The sequence below is a fragment of the Mya arenaria genome, chromosome 10 (genome assembly GCF_026914265.1).
Source record: "Mya arenaria isolate MELC-2E11 chromosome 10, ASM2691426v1".
Taxonomy (NCBI): Eukaryota; Metazoa; Mollusca; class Bivalvia; order Myida; family Myidae; genus Mya; species Mya arenaria.
In genome coordinates this window covers 38,167,225-38,183,786 of record NC_069131.1, presented here as the reverse complement: position 1 = coordinate 38,183,786, position 16,562 = coordinate 38,167,225, and the positions used below count along the sequence as shown (strand labels likewise).

The 16,562-nt window shown below is 36.3% G+C and overlaps 2 protein-coding genes across 8 annotated transcripts in view; both read right to left on the bottom strand.

The window, feature by feature from the left end:
* Window positions 1-1,113: 1,113 nt before the first annotated feature.
* On the bottom strand, window positions 1,114-10,792 carry LOC128204254 (uncharacterized). 7 transcript variants are annotated; one of them, XM_052905653.1, is made up of 4 exons: window positions 4,431-10,792; window positions 3,747-3,943; window positions 3,459-3,586; window positions 1,114-2,597 (listed from the first exon to the last, which is right to left on the bottom strand). In XM_052905653.1, the coding sequence occupies exon 1, from the start codon at window positions 10,640-10,642 to the stop codon at window positions 9,299-9,301; it is 1,344 nt and encodes a 447-aa protein (XP_052761613.1). In that variant the 5' UTR covers window positions 10,643-10,792; the 3' UTR covers window positions 1,114-2,597; window positions 3,459-3,586; window positions 3,747-3,943; window positions 4,431-9,298. The 7 variants fall into 7 exon arrangements, with proteins under 7 accessions (XP_052761613.1, XP_052761614.1, XP_052761615.1 ...); XM_052905654.1 differs by having other exon boundaries at window positions 3,791-3,943; XM_052905655.1 differs by having other exon boundaries at window positions 3,459-3,943; window positions 4,431-4,635; window positions 5,044-10,792.
* The window catches only part of LOC128204253 (uncharacterized), a 20,331-nt gene continuing 14,426 nt past the window's right edge, over window positions 10,658-16,562 (bottom strand). Inside the window, exons 2-3 of the mRNA XM_052905650.1 lie at window positions 14,650-15,258; window positions 10,658-12,570 (exon numbers count right to left, since the gene is read on the bottom strand). Of these exons, the coding sequence (XP_052761610.1) occupies window positions 10,802-12,570; window positions 14,650-15,004 (2,124 nt within the window). The 5' untranslated portion in view covers window positions 15,005-15,258 and the 3' untranslated portion in view covers window positions 10,658-10,801. The remainder of the gene's footprint in view (window positions 12,571-14,649; window positions 15,259-16,562) is intronic.

Sequence of the window (16,562 nt, the reverse complement as noted above, 5' to 3'; positions counted from 1 at the left end):
TGTATTCCACTACTTGTACGTGTATTCAACTACTTGTACGTGTATTCCACTACTTGTACGTGTATTCCACTACTTGTACGTGTATTCCACTACTTGTACGTATATTCCACTACTTGTATATGTATTCCACTACTTGTACGTATATTCCACTACTTGTATATGTATTCCACTACTTGTACGTATATTCCACTACTTGTACGTATATTCCACTACTTGTATTACGTATATTCCACTACTTGTATATGTATTCCACTATTTGTACGTGTATTCCACTACTTGTACGTGTATTCCACTACTTGTACGTGTATTCCACTACTTGTACGTGTATTCCACTACTTGTATATGTATTCCACTATTTGTACGTGTATTCCACTATTTGTACGTGTATTCCACTACTTGTACGTGTATTCCACTACTTGTACGTACATTCCACTACTTGTACGTGTATTCCACTACTTGTACGTATATTCCACTACTTGTACGTGTAGTCCACTATTTGTACGTGTATTCCACTACTTGTACGTGTAGTCCACTACATGTACGTGTATTCCACTACATGTACGTGTATTCCACTACTTGTACGTGTATTCCACTACTTGTACGTGTATTCCACTACTTGTACGTGTATTCCACTACTTGTACGTGTATTCCACTACTTGTACGTGTATTCCACTACTTGTACGTGTATTCCACTACTTGTACGTGTATTCCACTACTTGTACGTGTAGTCCACTACATGTACGTGTATTCCACTACATGTAAGTGTATTCCTGTACGTTTATTCCACTTCCTGTACAAGTGTTTCACTACCTGTACATTTATTTCACTACTTGTACGTATATTCCACTACTGGTAGAAGTAGATACTTTAAACTTGCTTATTGCCTTTTTATACAAATATATTGCAAAAAATGAAAACATCGTGATAGACTTATTTCTTTTACGTCTTCCTTTCGCTTCTTATGTAGGTAGGTATAACTTTTATAACTTAAGTGCCAAACACACAGTCCTAAATCTGGGCATATCACTATATTGGTTAATTGGTAAGAATTAAAATGTAAACAGGTCAAATCTAACATAATTATAATGGTCTATTTTTTACACAAATAACACATTCTGTATTTAGCATTTTATTCAGTTTTATTTCGGAAATTCCTACAAAAATACACACAAAAACACATTTTTATTCTTTCCGTCTCCAATTCATTTAAACATTAGGTCAAGCTGTTTTTTTATACAAACAATTCAATTTTTACACACAAAGTTATAAAAAAAATATATATAAAGTAAATGATCAGAGATTATAACAAAGAAAACAGCTGTTGTATCTAATTAAAATCATACAAAAACACACTTTCTTCTTCCAGACATCAACACAAACTTTGGTTTGGGATTCACAGATTCTAAACCTATCAATACAAGTGTTACTCTTGAAATAAGGACTTTGCTTCCGACCACTCAATATTATGAATCTTTCAAATGGAAGTGCTGCGGAAGAAACGCCAATGCTCCTTCATAATTTCATCATTTAAAAGGGGCATTTTAATGATAATTTAAACTAGTAATGAACATTACAATACTTGTGTATTTTGCTCGTTTGTAAAAAGTTTCATTTGGGTTTTTTACTGAACACTTTAGTTATGATGGAGGTTAACCGCGTTGCATAATGTTCGCAATAACGATCCCATGGCTGACACAAAAGCCTGGATTTATTTCTTGAAAACACAACAGCCTACAAAGCCCATTTACCAAGAGTATTTTTTGCTATAACATTATACAAAATCTGAACAGAATTCTGGTTTTTAATATTCTCAATTTTTTCTATACATTCATTGTCATTGAGCATGATATTCATATTGCAACATATTCTTATGAATGTTCCAGTTGTCTACTTCATGTTTTATTTACAATATGGGCGCTTGGCGATTGGATCTTTTCCATTTTCATGAAGATCTCATAAATGGGACACCCAGGTTTGTTTTTAGTTTTCGAAGAGCTATCAATAACACTACCAATGTCCCAGAATCACAACACACGTTTATTCCGTTAAATATTTGCTTGCCTAAAAGGATATAACTACGGAGTTTCCAAACGTTTTCTAGCTACTACCACTCTGTTATGGGAGTTCCACATGTAAAATTGAATTGAAGATATACAAGTAGCAATCAGTAGGTTTGGTTCGTATGTTAAAGTGTTGCGACTGTAGTACAGCCGAGGGTCGTTACATTCAACAATGTCCTGTTTGAGCAATCAATGAGATGGTTGGTTCCGTAAGTTGGTCCAATAAGTCCCTCCGCAGCTGGCCCCAATTTCTCGAAACTTCTTAAGCTTAACAGGCTTAAGTCGCTTATTTCAATAAGCCAAAATACATACTAAAAATGGATTTTGATAAATGAAAAATAGCTTCTCTGATAATCATACAGATTATTCCTACATAATTTCTAAAAATTCTTGAAGAAGTTAATATAACACATTTTATAGAACAACAAAAATAGTGAGATTAGCTTAATCCTGTTATAAGGGACTTAAGAAGTTTCGAGAAATTGGGGCCAGGACTAGTATGTTCAACAGAATGGTCAGGCGCTTCAGATGAGACTTCTGTAACAAAGAATATAAAACTGGAAACCCATAAAAGAAGCAATGTACTTGGAATACTCTCAATGAACATTGGAAACACGCCACGGAGCGGACGCCAATGCTCGTCTTTTTGAAGTCGAAAAGGGAGCATACCTCAGTATTTTTGTTTAGGCCAGTAAATATTACTGTATTTAAATTAGAATTATGCCCCATAGTAAGAATGATGACATTGGCTCTACCTATGTTTACAAATGGTGAAAATGCTCTAGCGGTAAAGGTATCCGTATCTCACCAAAGACGGCCAAGCGAGTGTGGGTTCGATACCCACCAGGGTCCTTTCCCATGGCGTCTCAAAAAGGACACAGTACTGATTTATGCACATGTTACGGACGCAAGTGTGAACTTATGAGTTAGAAGCTTTTCGTCATAAATGAGCCAAAATACGTATAAACGAATGTGTGTACTCAGATTCATTTGAATATTTTGAATTATGAGATAACGTTTGGAGACGACAACGCCAGGCCTGACTTGACCAATTGAAACTACTTAGTTCAAAGTTGAACAATTGACTTTCCGAATTATGTACAACTTTATGCCCCTTGTTGAACATGTGTTTTATTTTTATCTGCTAAAAAGTATACAGAGATTCTATGAATGTTCTTTACAGTTTTTAGTTAATAAGGCCAAAGCATACTTTTGGTTAGCAAATGCCAACAAAGGATATAACAATATCATAACTTTCCTTTGCAAAACAGATTTGACGCACGCATTTGACAAGAATGTATTTAATACTTGTACACTAAAAGGATATCATCTTCTTTATAAAAACTGAATGCCGCAAACACGTATGTTTTTGAAAAAAAGTATATGCTTTTTCCTCACCTTCTCATTTATCCTCAAAAACATATGGATAAAGATCAGTGGTACTGCTGCTGGCTTGGTCAGTATCAACATGAACTGGAAGAGACGTTGATCAGGGATGTTTCCTAAAGTTGGTGAGTGACAGCTCGCTGAAGAAATAAAACACATCACAATTACTAAATGAAAAAGTCAGTAAGTGTTATCATATATAGTACTAAATGCACAGTTAAACAAACTTCAACACAAGAAATACAATGACAATTGATCTGTTTAAATATTATATAAGCACTACTAGAAATATTCAATTACAATAGATGTAAAAGAAAAAAGATCGTTCACTCCCAGTTTTGTACACAGTATTTAAGGGAAGGTTTTCCTTGTTATGCTGGTGTCTCATTGTTGCATTTACATCCCGAGTGTCTGAGCTGAAGCTACCATAGGTTTTGACGAAGGCCGATCAGATTTATCAGTCACCTTGACGATACTGTCCTTGTGTGACCTTTAAACTATAATAATAATAATAATAATAATAATAATAATAATAATAATAATAATAATAATAATAAATAATAATAATAATAATAATAATAATCATAATAATAATAAAATAATAATAATAATAATAATAATAATAATAAAAATCATAATAATAATAAAATAATAATAATAAAAATAATCATAATAATAATAAAATAATAATAATAAAAATAATAATAATAATAATAATAATAATAATAATAATAATAATAATAATAATAATAAAAATAATTATAATAATAATAAAATAATAATAAGAAAAATAATCATAAAAATAATAAAATAATAATAATAAAAATAATAATGATAATAATAATAATAAAAATAATAATAATAATAATAATAATAATAATAATAATAATAATAATAATAATAATAGTAATTATGATAAACAAAACACAAGTGACATAATTTAAGTTATCTATTATTTTGATTTAAATCGCCAGAGCATCATACCTATAATGTTGGTCATCTTTGTCCAGGATAGGATCCGGAAGTCCCTGTAATGATAACCTCTGACCTCGTGGTCCGCTTTGGTAAGTAGCAACTGGTATCTCTACAGTTTCGTATGTGAAACGTGTATTGTATTTCCCTGCAGTGGTTCGCATTCCACTGTCTGATGTCTGCCACTTTGTTGATTTCACTTTACAAAGACTGAAAGCTAGATCTTTGTCTATAAAACATGATTGCAGACGACAACATTGTTTAAGCAAGCTGTGAATCATTCGTAATAATTTATTTTTCTTACAATTACATAACTACCCAGTGAACCATTAATCTAAAAGGAGAATGTTTATATTTCAGTTAGAGGTTTTACAAACATTATCAAAAATATTAGAAACTTTTCGGTATTTGTTTTGTCTTCTTTACAAATAAAAACACGAATATATGGGTTTGTGTGAACATTTTTTGCGCAACATATTTTATCACATAAAACAGGATTATTGATTATTTTTATCATGAATTACATGTTTTTTATTTATGTACAGACCAGCCTAATTTCTTCGTGGTTTAAGTTGTTCATTTAATAGATGGCTTGTGGTTTACAAATGTATTAACAAGTACATACCTAAAACCAAGGCGACACCAGAGTGCTGAGAGTCGGGTACCAGAGATGTCTAGTGGTCTTCTGGCGCATGGCGACACAAGAGTGCTGAGAGTCAGGAACCAGAGATGTCCGGTGGTCTTCTGGCGCAAGGCGACACCAGAGTGCTGAGAGTTAGGTACCAGATATGTCTAGTGGTCTTTTGGCACAAGGCGACACCAGAGTGCTGAGTGTCCGGTACCAGAGATGTCTGGTGGTCTTCTGGTGCATGGCGACACCAGAGTGTTGAGAGTCAGGTACCAGAGAAGTCTGGTGATCTTCTGGCGCATGGCAACACCAGAGTGCCGAGAGTCAGGTACCAGAGATGTCTGGTAGTCTTCTGGCGCAGGGAGACACCAGAGTGCTGAGAGGTAGGTACCAGAGATGTCTGGTGGTCTTCTGGCGCAACTTCATGCACATTTGCAAAACATTTTCCATAGAAAACAACCTCGGTTGTAGGCCGGTACATCAGTAGAAGTAGTTCGTAAAATTTTGAATTGTTTGATTAATTAATTTCAGTGTTAAATGTGTATTGTATACTACTATGTTTAAAAGGATTGCCATTGAAGTGTATTAGTGCATAACTTATTAAGGTTCCTAGAGGAAAGCCATTGGGTTAAACTGCTACATTTTAATTACTACGCGATCAACTTGTAGCGTACTTAAATGTAAACATTTTGACAATGTAAACCGCCAATATATATCAGAGGTAGTTTTCGATGGAAAATGGCCGAGGTGTTCAGAAGGATAAAGAAAAAGATCACTACAAATACCTCATGTGTTCAAAAAAGACACAAATAAACAACTATATGACTCATGCTCATGTCCATTTCGTTGTAAAGTAAAGAGATATTTACTGATTATGTAATGGTTAATAATTGTTAGAACGTAATTACAAACATAAGAACATATAAAATGTTTTAGTGGTCAACATACTATTTTGTAAACTACCCACTATCTTGATCGGTCAATTTTCATTTTTACCGCCTTATCTGATAAAAATCAAACTGCTTATTTACTGAAATAAATGTCAGAAAAATCAGAACACTTGAGAAGTATTTCCTTTTCAGAGGACAAAACAAAATGTTGACCACTCATTAAATAGATGTTTGGTTTAGAAATTCTAAGTGACTGTGATCACATTGTGACCACTTTTAACCGACGAAAATCAACCCGTTTGTTAAAGTTCCTTCTTTTATCATAACAGATGAAACATATGCTTCATCTTCAAATTTACATTCTACTAAATTATAAATAAAATCATGATAAAATGCAAGCACAATACATGAAAAATAGATTCCTTGACAATAAGTACACTGTTAAGTGTTTTACATATGAAATGACGTCTTAATAGATGACCATCTGATCAATGTTATTAAACATAGGTTCGTAATGAAAATTACAATATTATTGACAATATCTACCATCTACATGAGATCCAACAATTAATGTGAATACATGCATAATTTAAAGTTCATGGCAAACATAATCTACAGAGAATTACACCAAAGAGATAGCATATAGCGAACTATATGGCAAATTCTAATGGACATATAATTGTCGATTCTAAACAAAATACATGTAAATATACATTGATATGTCAATAGTTTTCGTTTTCAAACACTTTCATCACTTCTTTAGATTTCATTGTTTAAAAGTGACAGAACTAGTTTCAGCCATATTTGCGTGGACGGTATCTATGCGAATTCGTTTTTTAGAACAACATGAAGGTTAATCATCAATCATAAGGCTGCACAGATGTGTGTATGAACTAAGGTAAGCTATCTATCATTATGCTGCAAAGATGTGTTCATGCATTAAGGTAAGCCATCCGTCATTATGCTGCAAAGAGGTGTGAGTGAACTAAGGTAAGCCATCCGTCATTATGCTGCAAAGAAGTGTTCATGTATTAAGGTAAGCCATCCGTCATAATGCTGCAAAGAAGTGTTAATGTATTAAGGTAAGCTATCTAATATTCGATTGCAAAGCCGTGTTAGTGCATTAAGGTAAGTAACCCATCATCGAGCTGCAGAGTTGTATTATTGCATTAAGGTAAGCCATCCTTTATTAGGATGAAAAGGCGTGTAAGTGCGTAAGGGTAAGCCAATAGATAAGCCATCCATCTTTAGGATATAAAGATGTGTTAGTGCATTAAGATAAGCCATCCATCATTAGGGTGCAAATATTTGTTAGTGCATTTAGCTAAGCCACTCATAATAAGGATGCAAAAACGTGTTAGAGCATTAAGGTAAGCCACCCATCATTAGAATGCACAGATGTGTTAGTGCATTAAGATAAGCCATCCATCATTAGGATGCAAATATGTGTTAGTGCATTTAGCTAAGCCAACCATTATAAGGATGCAAATACGTGTTAGTGCATTAAGGTAAGCCACCCATAACAAGGATGCAAAGACGTGTTAGTGCATTAAGGTAAGCCACCCATCATTAAAATGCAAAGACGTGTTAGTGCATTAAGGTAAGCCACCCATAACAAGGATGCAAAGACGTGTTATTGCATTAAGGTAAGCCACCCATAACAAGGATGCAAAGACGTGTTATTGCATTAAGGTAAGCCACCCATTACAAGGATGCAAAGACGTGTTATTGCATTAAAGTAAGCCACCCATAACAAGGATGCAAAAACGTGTTATTGCATTAAGGTAAGCCACCCATAACAAGGATTTAAAGTCGTGTTATTGCATCAAGGTAAGCCACCCATAACAAGGATGCAAAGACGTGTTATTGCATTAAGGTTAGCCACTCATAATAAGGATGCAAAGATGTGTTAGTGCATTAAGGTAAGCCACCCATAATAAGGATGCAAAGATGTGTTATTGAATTAAGGTAAGCCATCCATCATAAGGATACTAAGATGTTTTAGTACATTAAGGCAAACAATCTAGTATCATAGGGACGCGTAGATGTGTTAGTACATTAAGGAAAGCCATCCATAATAAGGATGCAAAAAAGTGTGAGTCCATTTAGGTAAGCCATCCACCATTAGGTTGCAAAGATTTGTTTATGCATTACGTCATAATTAGGATGCTAATGAATATTGCTAAAACTATCAATGTTAATGAATATTGTTACAACTTTTAGTTATATATGTACACAATGTACTATTGATGACCTCTTTAGTCTATACAACATTGATTATCACTGGTGTTGTAAACAATGGCTCGATTGTTCAGAACTTTGTCGAAGTAATCAATGTGATTTACGACATTGATAATAACGTTTAAGAAATAACTATTTCATTATGTGCTCGCGTATTTATATGAAATATATAGCATACAGCTGCTTGGGCGGTCTTAAATCTTTTTTAAGATATACAGCAGACATCGATTAAATCCTTTAGATTTTCAGAGCAGCAACGATCTGAACGTAAGCGCTTACGTTAACAACGTTGTTAACTTGAACAATGTTCCGAACAATCGGCCAGGTATTCGAATTATCCTCACATTTACACAGTAAGTATTTCTTTCATAAACCCGAGTAGTTATATACAATATCACGAACATTTTATGTTTATCTAAAGTATTCCACTTGATCAAACAAACTATTTGCACAAAATATGTCTTTTGATATAATAATACACATTTAAGCAAAGCTGTTCCTAGGACTGTGATTCACGGGGTAAAACAATGTTTAATTAAATAAGAAATCAAAATATTTACAAGATATGAAAAACATATTTAAAGCTGCACTCTCACAGATTGAACGTTATGACAACTTTTTTTGTCTTGGAACGAGCCAATTTTTGAGAAAATCCATGGAAACCAGTTATATAAGACTGCTGACAAAATATTAGATCTCAGATTTAGGTTAAGGTTTTATGCATTTTACTTTAACAGTTAGTAAGGTTAAAGCCATTAAACATTAATTTTCGAACGGAAATATGCAAATCTGCGATCCGATCATTTGTCAGCATTCTTTTATCATTGGTTTGCAGATATTTACGTAAAAATTTGCTCTTTCCAAGACAAAAAATTAAAAAAATTGTAAAAATGTTTAATCTGTGAGAGTGCAACTTTAAGAAGTTAAAAAGAAAAGTAAATTCATTTTCTTAAAATGTTTAAGTTATATTGGATAACTTGCACAAATCTTAGCTATTCAACTGATGTAACCGTGGGGTATATTAATAAAAAATATTGTTCAAGAAAATGACATTCATACTGATAACGTGCAGATTACTTACCCTTAGCATTTTTCAAATAACTTAATTTCATGTTTATCTTTTACGATAATGTACATGTGGTACGGCGAAGATTGTTTTGTTTATCAAGCTCTGGTATATCAAGGGTTGGTTTTAAAGTAACATTGTCCATTTTTTGCTTTCGTAGTTTCTTTGTAAAGTGTTCACCATTTGCAAATGTCACCTCCATAGGCGGTGTCTTCTTCAGCATCTGATTATTGATAGTTACAAAGAACACCTCCAGCTGGGCCGGGGCGATGGTCACATGCAGGAGACGAATGTTCACAAAATAGATCTTAGCGAGGTCCGTGCAGGAGGACAGGTCCAGGTGGAAGTCGTCAGGAAATGTTAATATGGCCAGCTGCAGTTTTTGTAGTTTATCACACTGCCTTATATTAAGGGTTTCATTAAATGTAACGTTGTACAGACTGAGCTTTCGTAATTTCTCTGTAAACTGTTCCCCGTGTGCGAATGTCACCATCATTGGGGGTGTGTTCTCCAGCATGTCATTCTTGATGTAGACCCAGAACTTCTCCACTTGGGCCGGGGCGATGGTCACATGGTGGAGACGGAGATTCCGTAGTGTTACTTCGGTCAGGTCCGTGAATGAGGAAAGGTCCAGGTGGTAGTCGTCAGGAAATGTTAATGTGTCCAGCTGCAGTTTTTGTAGTTTATCACACTGCCGTATATTAAGGGTTTCATTAAAAGTAACGTTATCCAGACTGAGCATTCGTAATTTCTCTGTAAACTGTTCCCCGTGTGCGAATGTCACCATCATTGGGGGTGTCTTCTTCAGCATGTCATCCTTGATGTAGACCCAGAACTTCTCCACCTGGGCCGGGGCGATGGTCACATGGTGGAGACGGAGATTCAGTAGTGTTACTCCAGTCAGGTCCGTGCAGGAGGACAGCTCCAGGTGGAAGTCGTCAGGAAATGTTAATATGGCCAGCTGCAGTTTTTGTAGTTTATCACACTGCCGTATATTAAGGGTTTCATTAAATGTAACGTTGTACAGACTGAGCTTTCGTAATTTCTCTGTAAACTGTTCCCCGTGTGCGAATGTCACCATCATTGGGGGTGTGTTCTCCAGCATGTCATTCTTGATGTAGACCCAGAACTTCTCCACTTGGGCCGGGGCGATGGTCACATGGTGGAGACGGAGATTCCGTAGTGTTACTTTGGTCAGGTCCGTGAATGAGGAAAGGTCCAGGTGGTAGTCGTCAGGAAATGTTAATATGGCCAGCTGCAGTTTTTGTAGTTTATCACACTGCCGTATATTAAGGGTTTCATTAAAAGTAACGTTATCCAGACTGAGCATTCGTAATTTCTCTGTAAACTGTTCCCCGTGTGCGAATGTCACCATCATTGGGGGTGTCTTCTCCAGCATGTCAGCCTTGATGTAGACCCAGAATACCTCCAGCTGGGCCGGGGCGATAGTCAGATGATCGAGATAAACGTTATTCAGAACCAAAATTTTAAGATTCTCACATAATGCCAGGTGTAAATTATCATTTTCTATGTACAAATTGAAAAGACATAGGACTGATTATTTGTTTAAAGAACATGTTGGAATAGTTTGTGGATAAGTATCGTTCTCATTTTCACTGTATATACATAATGTGTTCAGTTGTTCCATGCCTGTCATGCTGATGATAACAGGGTATTCTTCGGAACATTCAATATCGCACGACTTCAATCCTTTACGGCTGTGTTGCAAGAGTGGATGTTTTGCCGCAAAGTGTTTCCTATTTAGCCATGCATGTCTTAACGTTAGTTGCGGATTTGACTGACCATTATTTACACATTCGTTGTACGAAAGTAGCACGGCGTCTTGGTACTCGATGATCTCATTTTTATAAAATGTATATCCTCTGTAAAACTCCCGCTTCGTATCCCCGAACATTTCCGAACATCGCCGGGCATGCTCGTAATTCATCACGCACAGGAAGGACATTAAGTCCGGTGAAAACGCAGTATTGAAGTTGTTCTCAAACGCAAGCCAATCTTCACTCTTGAAATCCAGTGACGAAATATATAATGCTGCTAACATTTCCTGATAGGTTTTGTGTAGAAATCGGTACACTTTGCTTTCAATACTGCACTTGTGTGACCTATCGGCTGAGATCAGTCCTGAATGTAAAAGAAATTGCTCATCTTGTAACGAATTCATGGTTACCTCGTCAAAATCGATCTTCGAGTTAATTAACATCTCAAAAGCAATCTTTCCTGTTTCATAAATCAAAGAAGATTTTGCTTTACACAGCTTCCGTCCCTCGAAACATGTAGGAAGAGGCCTTTGTGTGGGAGGGGGTGTTTGTGGACGTTCTGAGTTTTCTTTGCTTTTGTTGTTTACTAAGTTAAACATCATTTCCAATATATCTGCATAGATGTGTGATCTTGTTGGTCCAAGCGTTAAACTAGTTTTGTTATTTTCTGGTGTTTCGTCGTCCATACGTCGGTCTTGCCAGACGCAGTACAGTTGGAGTCCCACGAGCGTGTTGGACGAAAGTGACTGCAGTTTCAGTGTTTTTAAAGTGGCAAAGAAGTCTTCAACTTCAAAAGTTGTCCCGTAAATAATGTTTAAGATTTGATTCACGTGTTTAAACAGTTGTTTTTGTGAAATTTGGCTGAGATCGTCAATACTAACATGCATGTACTTCGGCAATGCCATATCTGCGAGTTTCCATGGGCGGCATGTTATAATTATGCTGTACTTTCGGTTTGCCATTGGTGAGTTCAACGTTGACAAAGAAGTCTCGTCCATGCCATCTAAGATGACTAAACAACGTTCGTCTATAAATACCCTTTCCAGATTTTTTCGGTCTTGCCTCTGGTATCCAATCTCATTTTCCAAGTGAGCAAAGATGATTTCTTCAATGGAATGGGTGCAGTTTTGCGTAATAGCCCTCATTGGAATGTAGAGGAGATAGGGTATGTCTTCTAAAGTATCAAAGGGAATGTCACACCTCTCTTTAAATTTGCTGATTTTATCCGTTTGGTCCTCATGTAATGCGCACCACAAAACAGCTACAAACTTACAAAATGATGTTTTACCAACACCAGCATTCGCGGTTATGATTGTGATTTTGTTCGTTTTATCGTTCGGTGTCAGTAGCTGTTCAAGTGATGTAATAGGAGATTTCTGGTTTTCTGTTGCCCGGTTCTCGGTATCAACATTTATTTTTTGCAATACTTCAAAAAGTCTTGGAGGAAAGTAAAAATCCTCCAGGCAGGAGTCGCCATGACGAAAGAACGGCCCTAGCGAAAGGGTAGAATTGCTTTTTAAATGGTGTTGAAGAAGAGTTTTTTTGAGGCCTGAAACAGAATATTTTGGTCATATTCTACATATGATATTGAACGATTATTTAAGTGACACTGTCAGGAGTAAATATAGCACGCGAACACAAATGAGAACAATAACGGTGAAATTTATATTACAAAATGCGTTCTGTGAACGGCTACACTCGGAAATTGTAGTCAAACGATCATAATTGTGGTCAATTTAGAAGGAGTGACAATTAAAATTTTCAGTAGTTTTTTTCATGAAGTGTTTGGGATTTACAGTGAGCATAGCTATGTCTTTACGATCAAAAAAAAGGTTGCGAAACACTACTTGTACGGCTACTTGTACGAGTTCGTGAGGACTTCTTTTTGCGCAGAACGTCATCGAGAAACGTGTACATGTTGCGCACTAAGTCATCGAGGAATGTTTACATGTTGCACACTTCGTCATCCAGGAATGTGTACTTATTGCGCATCGAGTCGCCCAGTAATGTGTATTTTAGAATGTCACTAACGATAGCACGAGCAGCGTGATTTATGCAAAAACAGCAAGCCAACTAGAACAAATTTAAGATAAATAAAGCAACGGAATTTTAAACACAACTGCAACCACCTGCAAGTTTAGTCAAGCGTACGCGTACAATTTATGTTTCGCAACCTCATATAAAGAAACCCCACCATGATTGTCATATCAACCTCTGACTTGGGAAACCAAAGAAGTCTATTTTAAGACGCGCGTGTTATGTGACAGAATCATGTCAACTGGTCAAAACCGTGCGGTATGATGTTACCCATGATGTGTATATGAGATTTTAACATGGACAAGTCACGTGAGGTATAATTAACCAAATTGTTTTTGATGTTTAACTATCTTGAAAAAACCGGACCCCGAAAGAAACAAATACCAAATTAGTGATATTCGATGTATAATATAGACTCTAGAGCCTCAATTCTGGACAATCTTCATTTTTTAGATAGACTTCCACAGTATTGAGTTCAAATAAAACTTTTATTTTAGTGGGTTGATCATGGAAATCGCACTGAATGCATCATTTCATATATCAAATACAAAGGATACAAGTACAGCGTATGGGCATTCTGTTTACACTTGTGTTTTGTCATCGAAATTAAAGTAAACGGGAAATATTTCGGTAAGATCTATGATCATATAAATTGTGCTGTTTTTCGACCGGGAAGACTAAAACCTATCCGCTCGCGGACGCTAAACATAGAAATGAATTGGTATGGCCTAATTATCCAAAAGCGTTTTCTGGAGGTTTGTAAACCAGGTTTTGAATTTTCAAATGAGATATAAAATGAGAAAGGTACACACGATAAGGGTGTTACAGTAAGCATTTTATTTTTTAAAGTGACACTCTTAAATCAATACATACACATGTTTAACACACACCAATTTTGACTGATTGACCTTGTTCTTCTTACTTAATAATGCATTTATGGAAAATATTAATTACTGATAACAAGATTGTAAGTGTGTATTCAATAGCAGAAAGCGCAAAAATAATAAATGATTGGTGAATGCTAAAAGATTTACTGTGATCTACTATAGTCTCATAAGATAGAAATACTGTGTTTTATGCTCATTTCTTTCAAATTAAACTCGGTATTCGTCATAAAAACTATTATTTTCGACATTTATTCATCATTGTGAGAATATTAAAACAATATAATTAATTGTGGTAAATCTTTTTGGGAGTAAGATTGCATCTTTAAATGAATGCAACAATTATAACTATTTAACTTTCGAGAGGCTTATTGGCTTTTGATTGCCCTTTTTATTAAGCAAAGGCTGAACAATCTAAATAATCATTATTCAGTTTTGACAATAATACTTGCCATTGTAATTTTGTTATTGTATACTGTTGGATTACAAGTGTTTTCGCCGCTTAAAGGGATACAAAGTGTGAAGATATACTCTATATTCAGTTAAAATTGTGTTGTAATTACTAACCGGGATTTCAATATATTAACAATGATAGTAGACAAGCAAATGTTGATATGGTTACAATTGACAGCGATAAAGTAAAAGAATCAAATTTGTCGTTTAAATACCGGATTGCATCGTTCCAATAGTGTTTACATTTTACCTACCCGTTTTGAAGGCTTCATCCACCTGCTGCTGCTGCTGTAAAATCTCGGCCTTCTGGGCGTGATAGTCTCGCTTGTGGGCTTCTACGTCCTCACCAATGCGATCAACAAATTCTTCCATGTATGTAGCCACCACATGTGTTTTGTTCTCCAACACTTGTTGAAGTCTCGTGGTGTCTTCGATGTGTCTCTCTATGTCACTGACTAGTTCATTGATACTTGATTCTTGTGTTCTAATAGGTCCTTGTATATTTTCTATTGGTCTATCCATCTGATGCGATCGCACATTATCACGTATTTCTGCTCGATGCGTCTTATGATCAGTTTTTCGTCTTGTTTTTCTCAAACAATTCCCCATGATTACTATTTTGTTTCACTTTTATAAACGGTATATTTGTTGTATAAAGCGCATTTTAACCAACTAATTTTCATTAACGATTGACATCTTTCTTAGAATTTAATCGTAAAATTTAAAATTTATTTTTTTAAATATAAGATTCGCATTTTCTGTAAATTTAAATCATAATATTGAATGTCTATAGTGACTTCAAAATGTGATGGATGTTAGGCGAAGGTCTACGTCGACGTTTCAGCATCGTGTTTCACGCTCATCTGAAGTTGTAAAATCAAACAAAAATGTAAATATAGGGTATATTGTTCATAATATAAGTATGATCATAATGCCTTTAAAATATGCGCTTACAGCTTCATATGTTATTACATTAAAGCTGCTTATTTCGAACACCACGGCTTAATGTAAAAACAAACATTTTTTATGGTACCTGTGTGCGTGACCCCAACCCTCGAACATCCCTCAACCCTTCAATATCCGTGTTGCATGAGTAGTCTTCCCCACATGCTAGCACCCCGTCCCTCTGATACATGTATGAGTGCCCCAAACCCCAACACATGCCGAGCCCCAAATTCATCTGATACATCAAACGTAACATGTGTAGGTGATCCCACACCCGTACAACTCCTCCAAGTTCTCACGATACATTTTTTAATAGACACTCACTCCCAAACACTTCCCTTTTCCCCTAAAACATGTTTAATAGCCGCCACGCCTGCATATTTTGTCCGCATTTTCCGCATTCATCTGATTCATGTGCCCCTACCGGGCATACGAACAAAACTCCATCGCCCAGATACATGTGTGCGCTTTCCATCCCCAACTGATACATATGTGAGTACATCCGACTTCCGTACACTCCTCCAACCCCTTCCCGGGCATTCCCACCAACAAACAATCCCTACTGATGCATGTGACCCTCTTGGGCATCCCCACCAAAAACAAGATCCCCACTGATGCATGTTCCCCTCCCGGGCATACCAACAAACTCCACCGCCCTGATACATTTGTGCGCGTTCCATCCCCGACTGATTCATATGTGAGTACATCCGACTTCTGTACACTCCCTCTCGGGCATCCCCACCAAAAACCACATATTCACTGATGCATGTTCCCCTCCCGGGCATACCAATAAACTCCACCGCCCTGATACATTTGTGCGAGCTCCAACCCCACTGATACATGTGTGAGTACCCCCATGTCCACACACTCCCCCGATATCCCTGATACACGTGTAAGTGTTCCCTATACCCTCGTATCACCCTTCAATCCCCCGCATGCACGCACGCACGCACGCACAAACAAACAAGCTGATACATATGTAAAGCTCCCAACACACATGATGAAACATGTGAAAGCCTCCCTCCCCTGCACTGTTTCTGGTTCATGTTAGTGGCCCCTCCCCCTGTTGATGCATGTGAGACCCTCCCCCTTTGCACCTATGCTGATACATGTGTGATTGCCCCTTGCAACTATTCTGATACATGTGTGAGTTACCCCCTCCCCTACACCTATGGTAACACATGTTGGAGTGACCTGCCCCTGCACCTATGCATGTTTGAGT

Bases quoted from the DNA above. Each gene is read 5' to 3' on its own strand.
- LOC128204254 (XM_052905651.1), bottom strand. From the start codon at position 10,642: ATGCTGGAGAAGACACCCCCAATGATGGTGACATTCGCACACGGGGAA.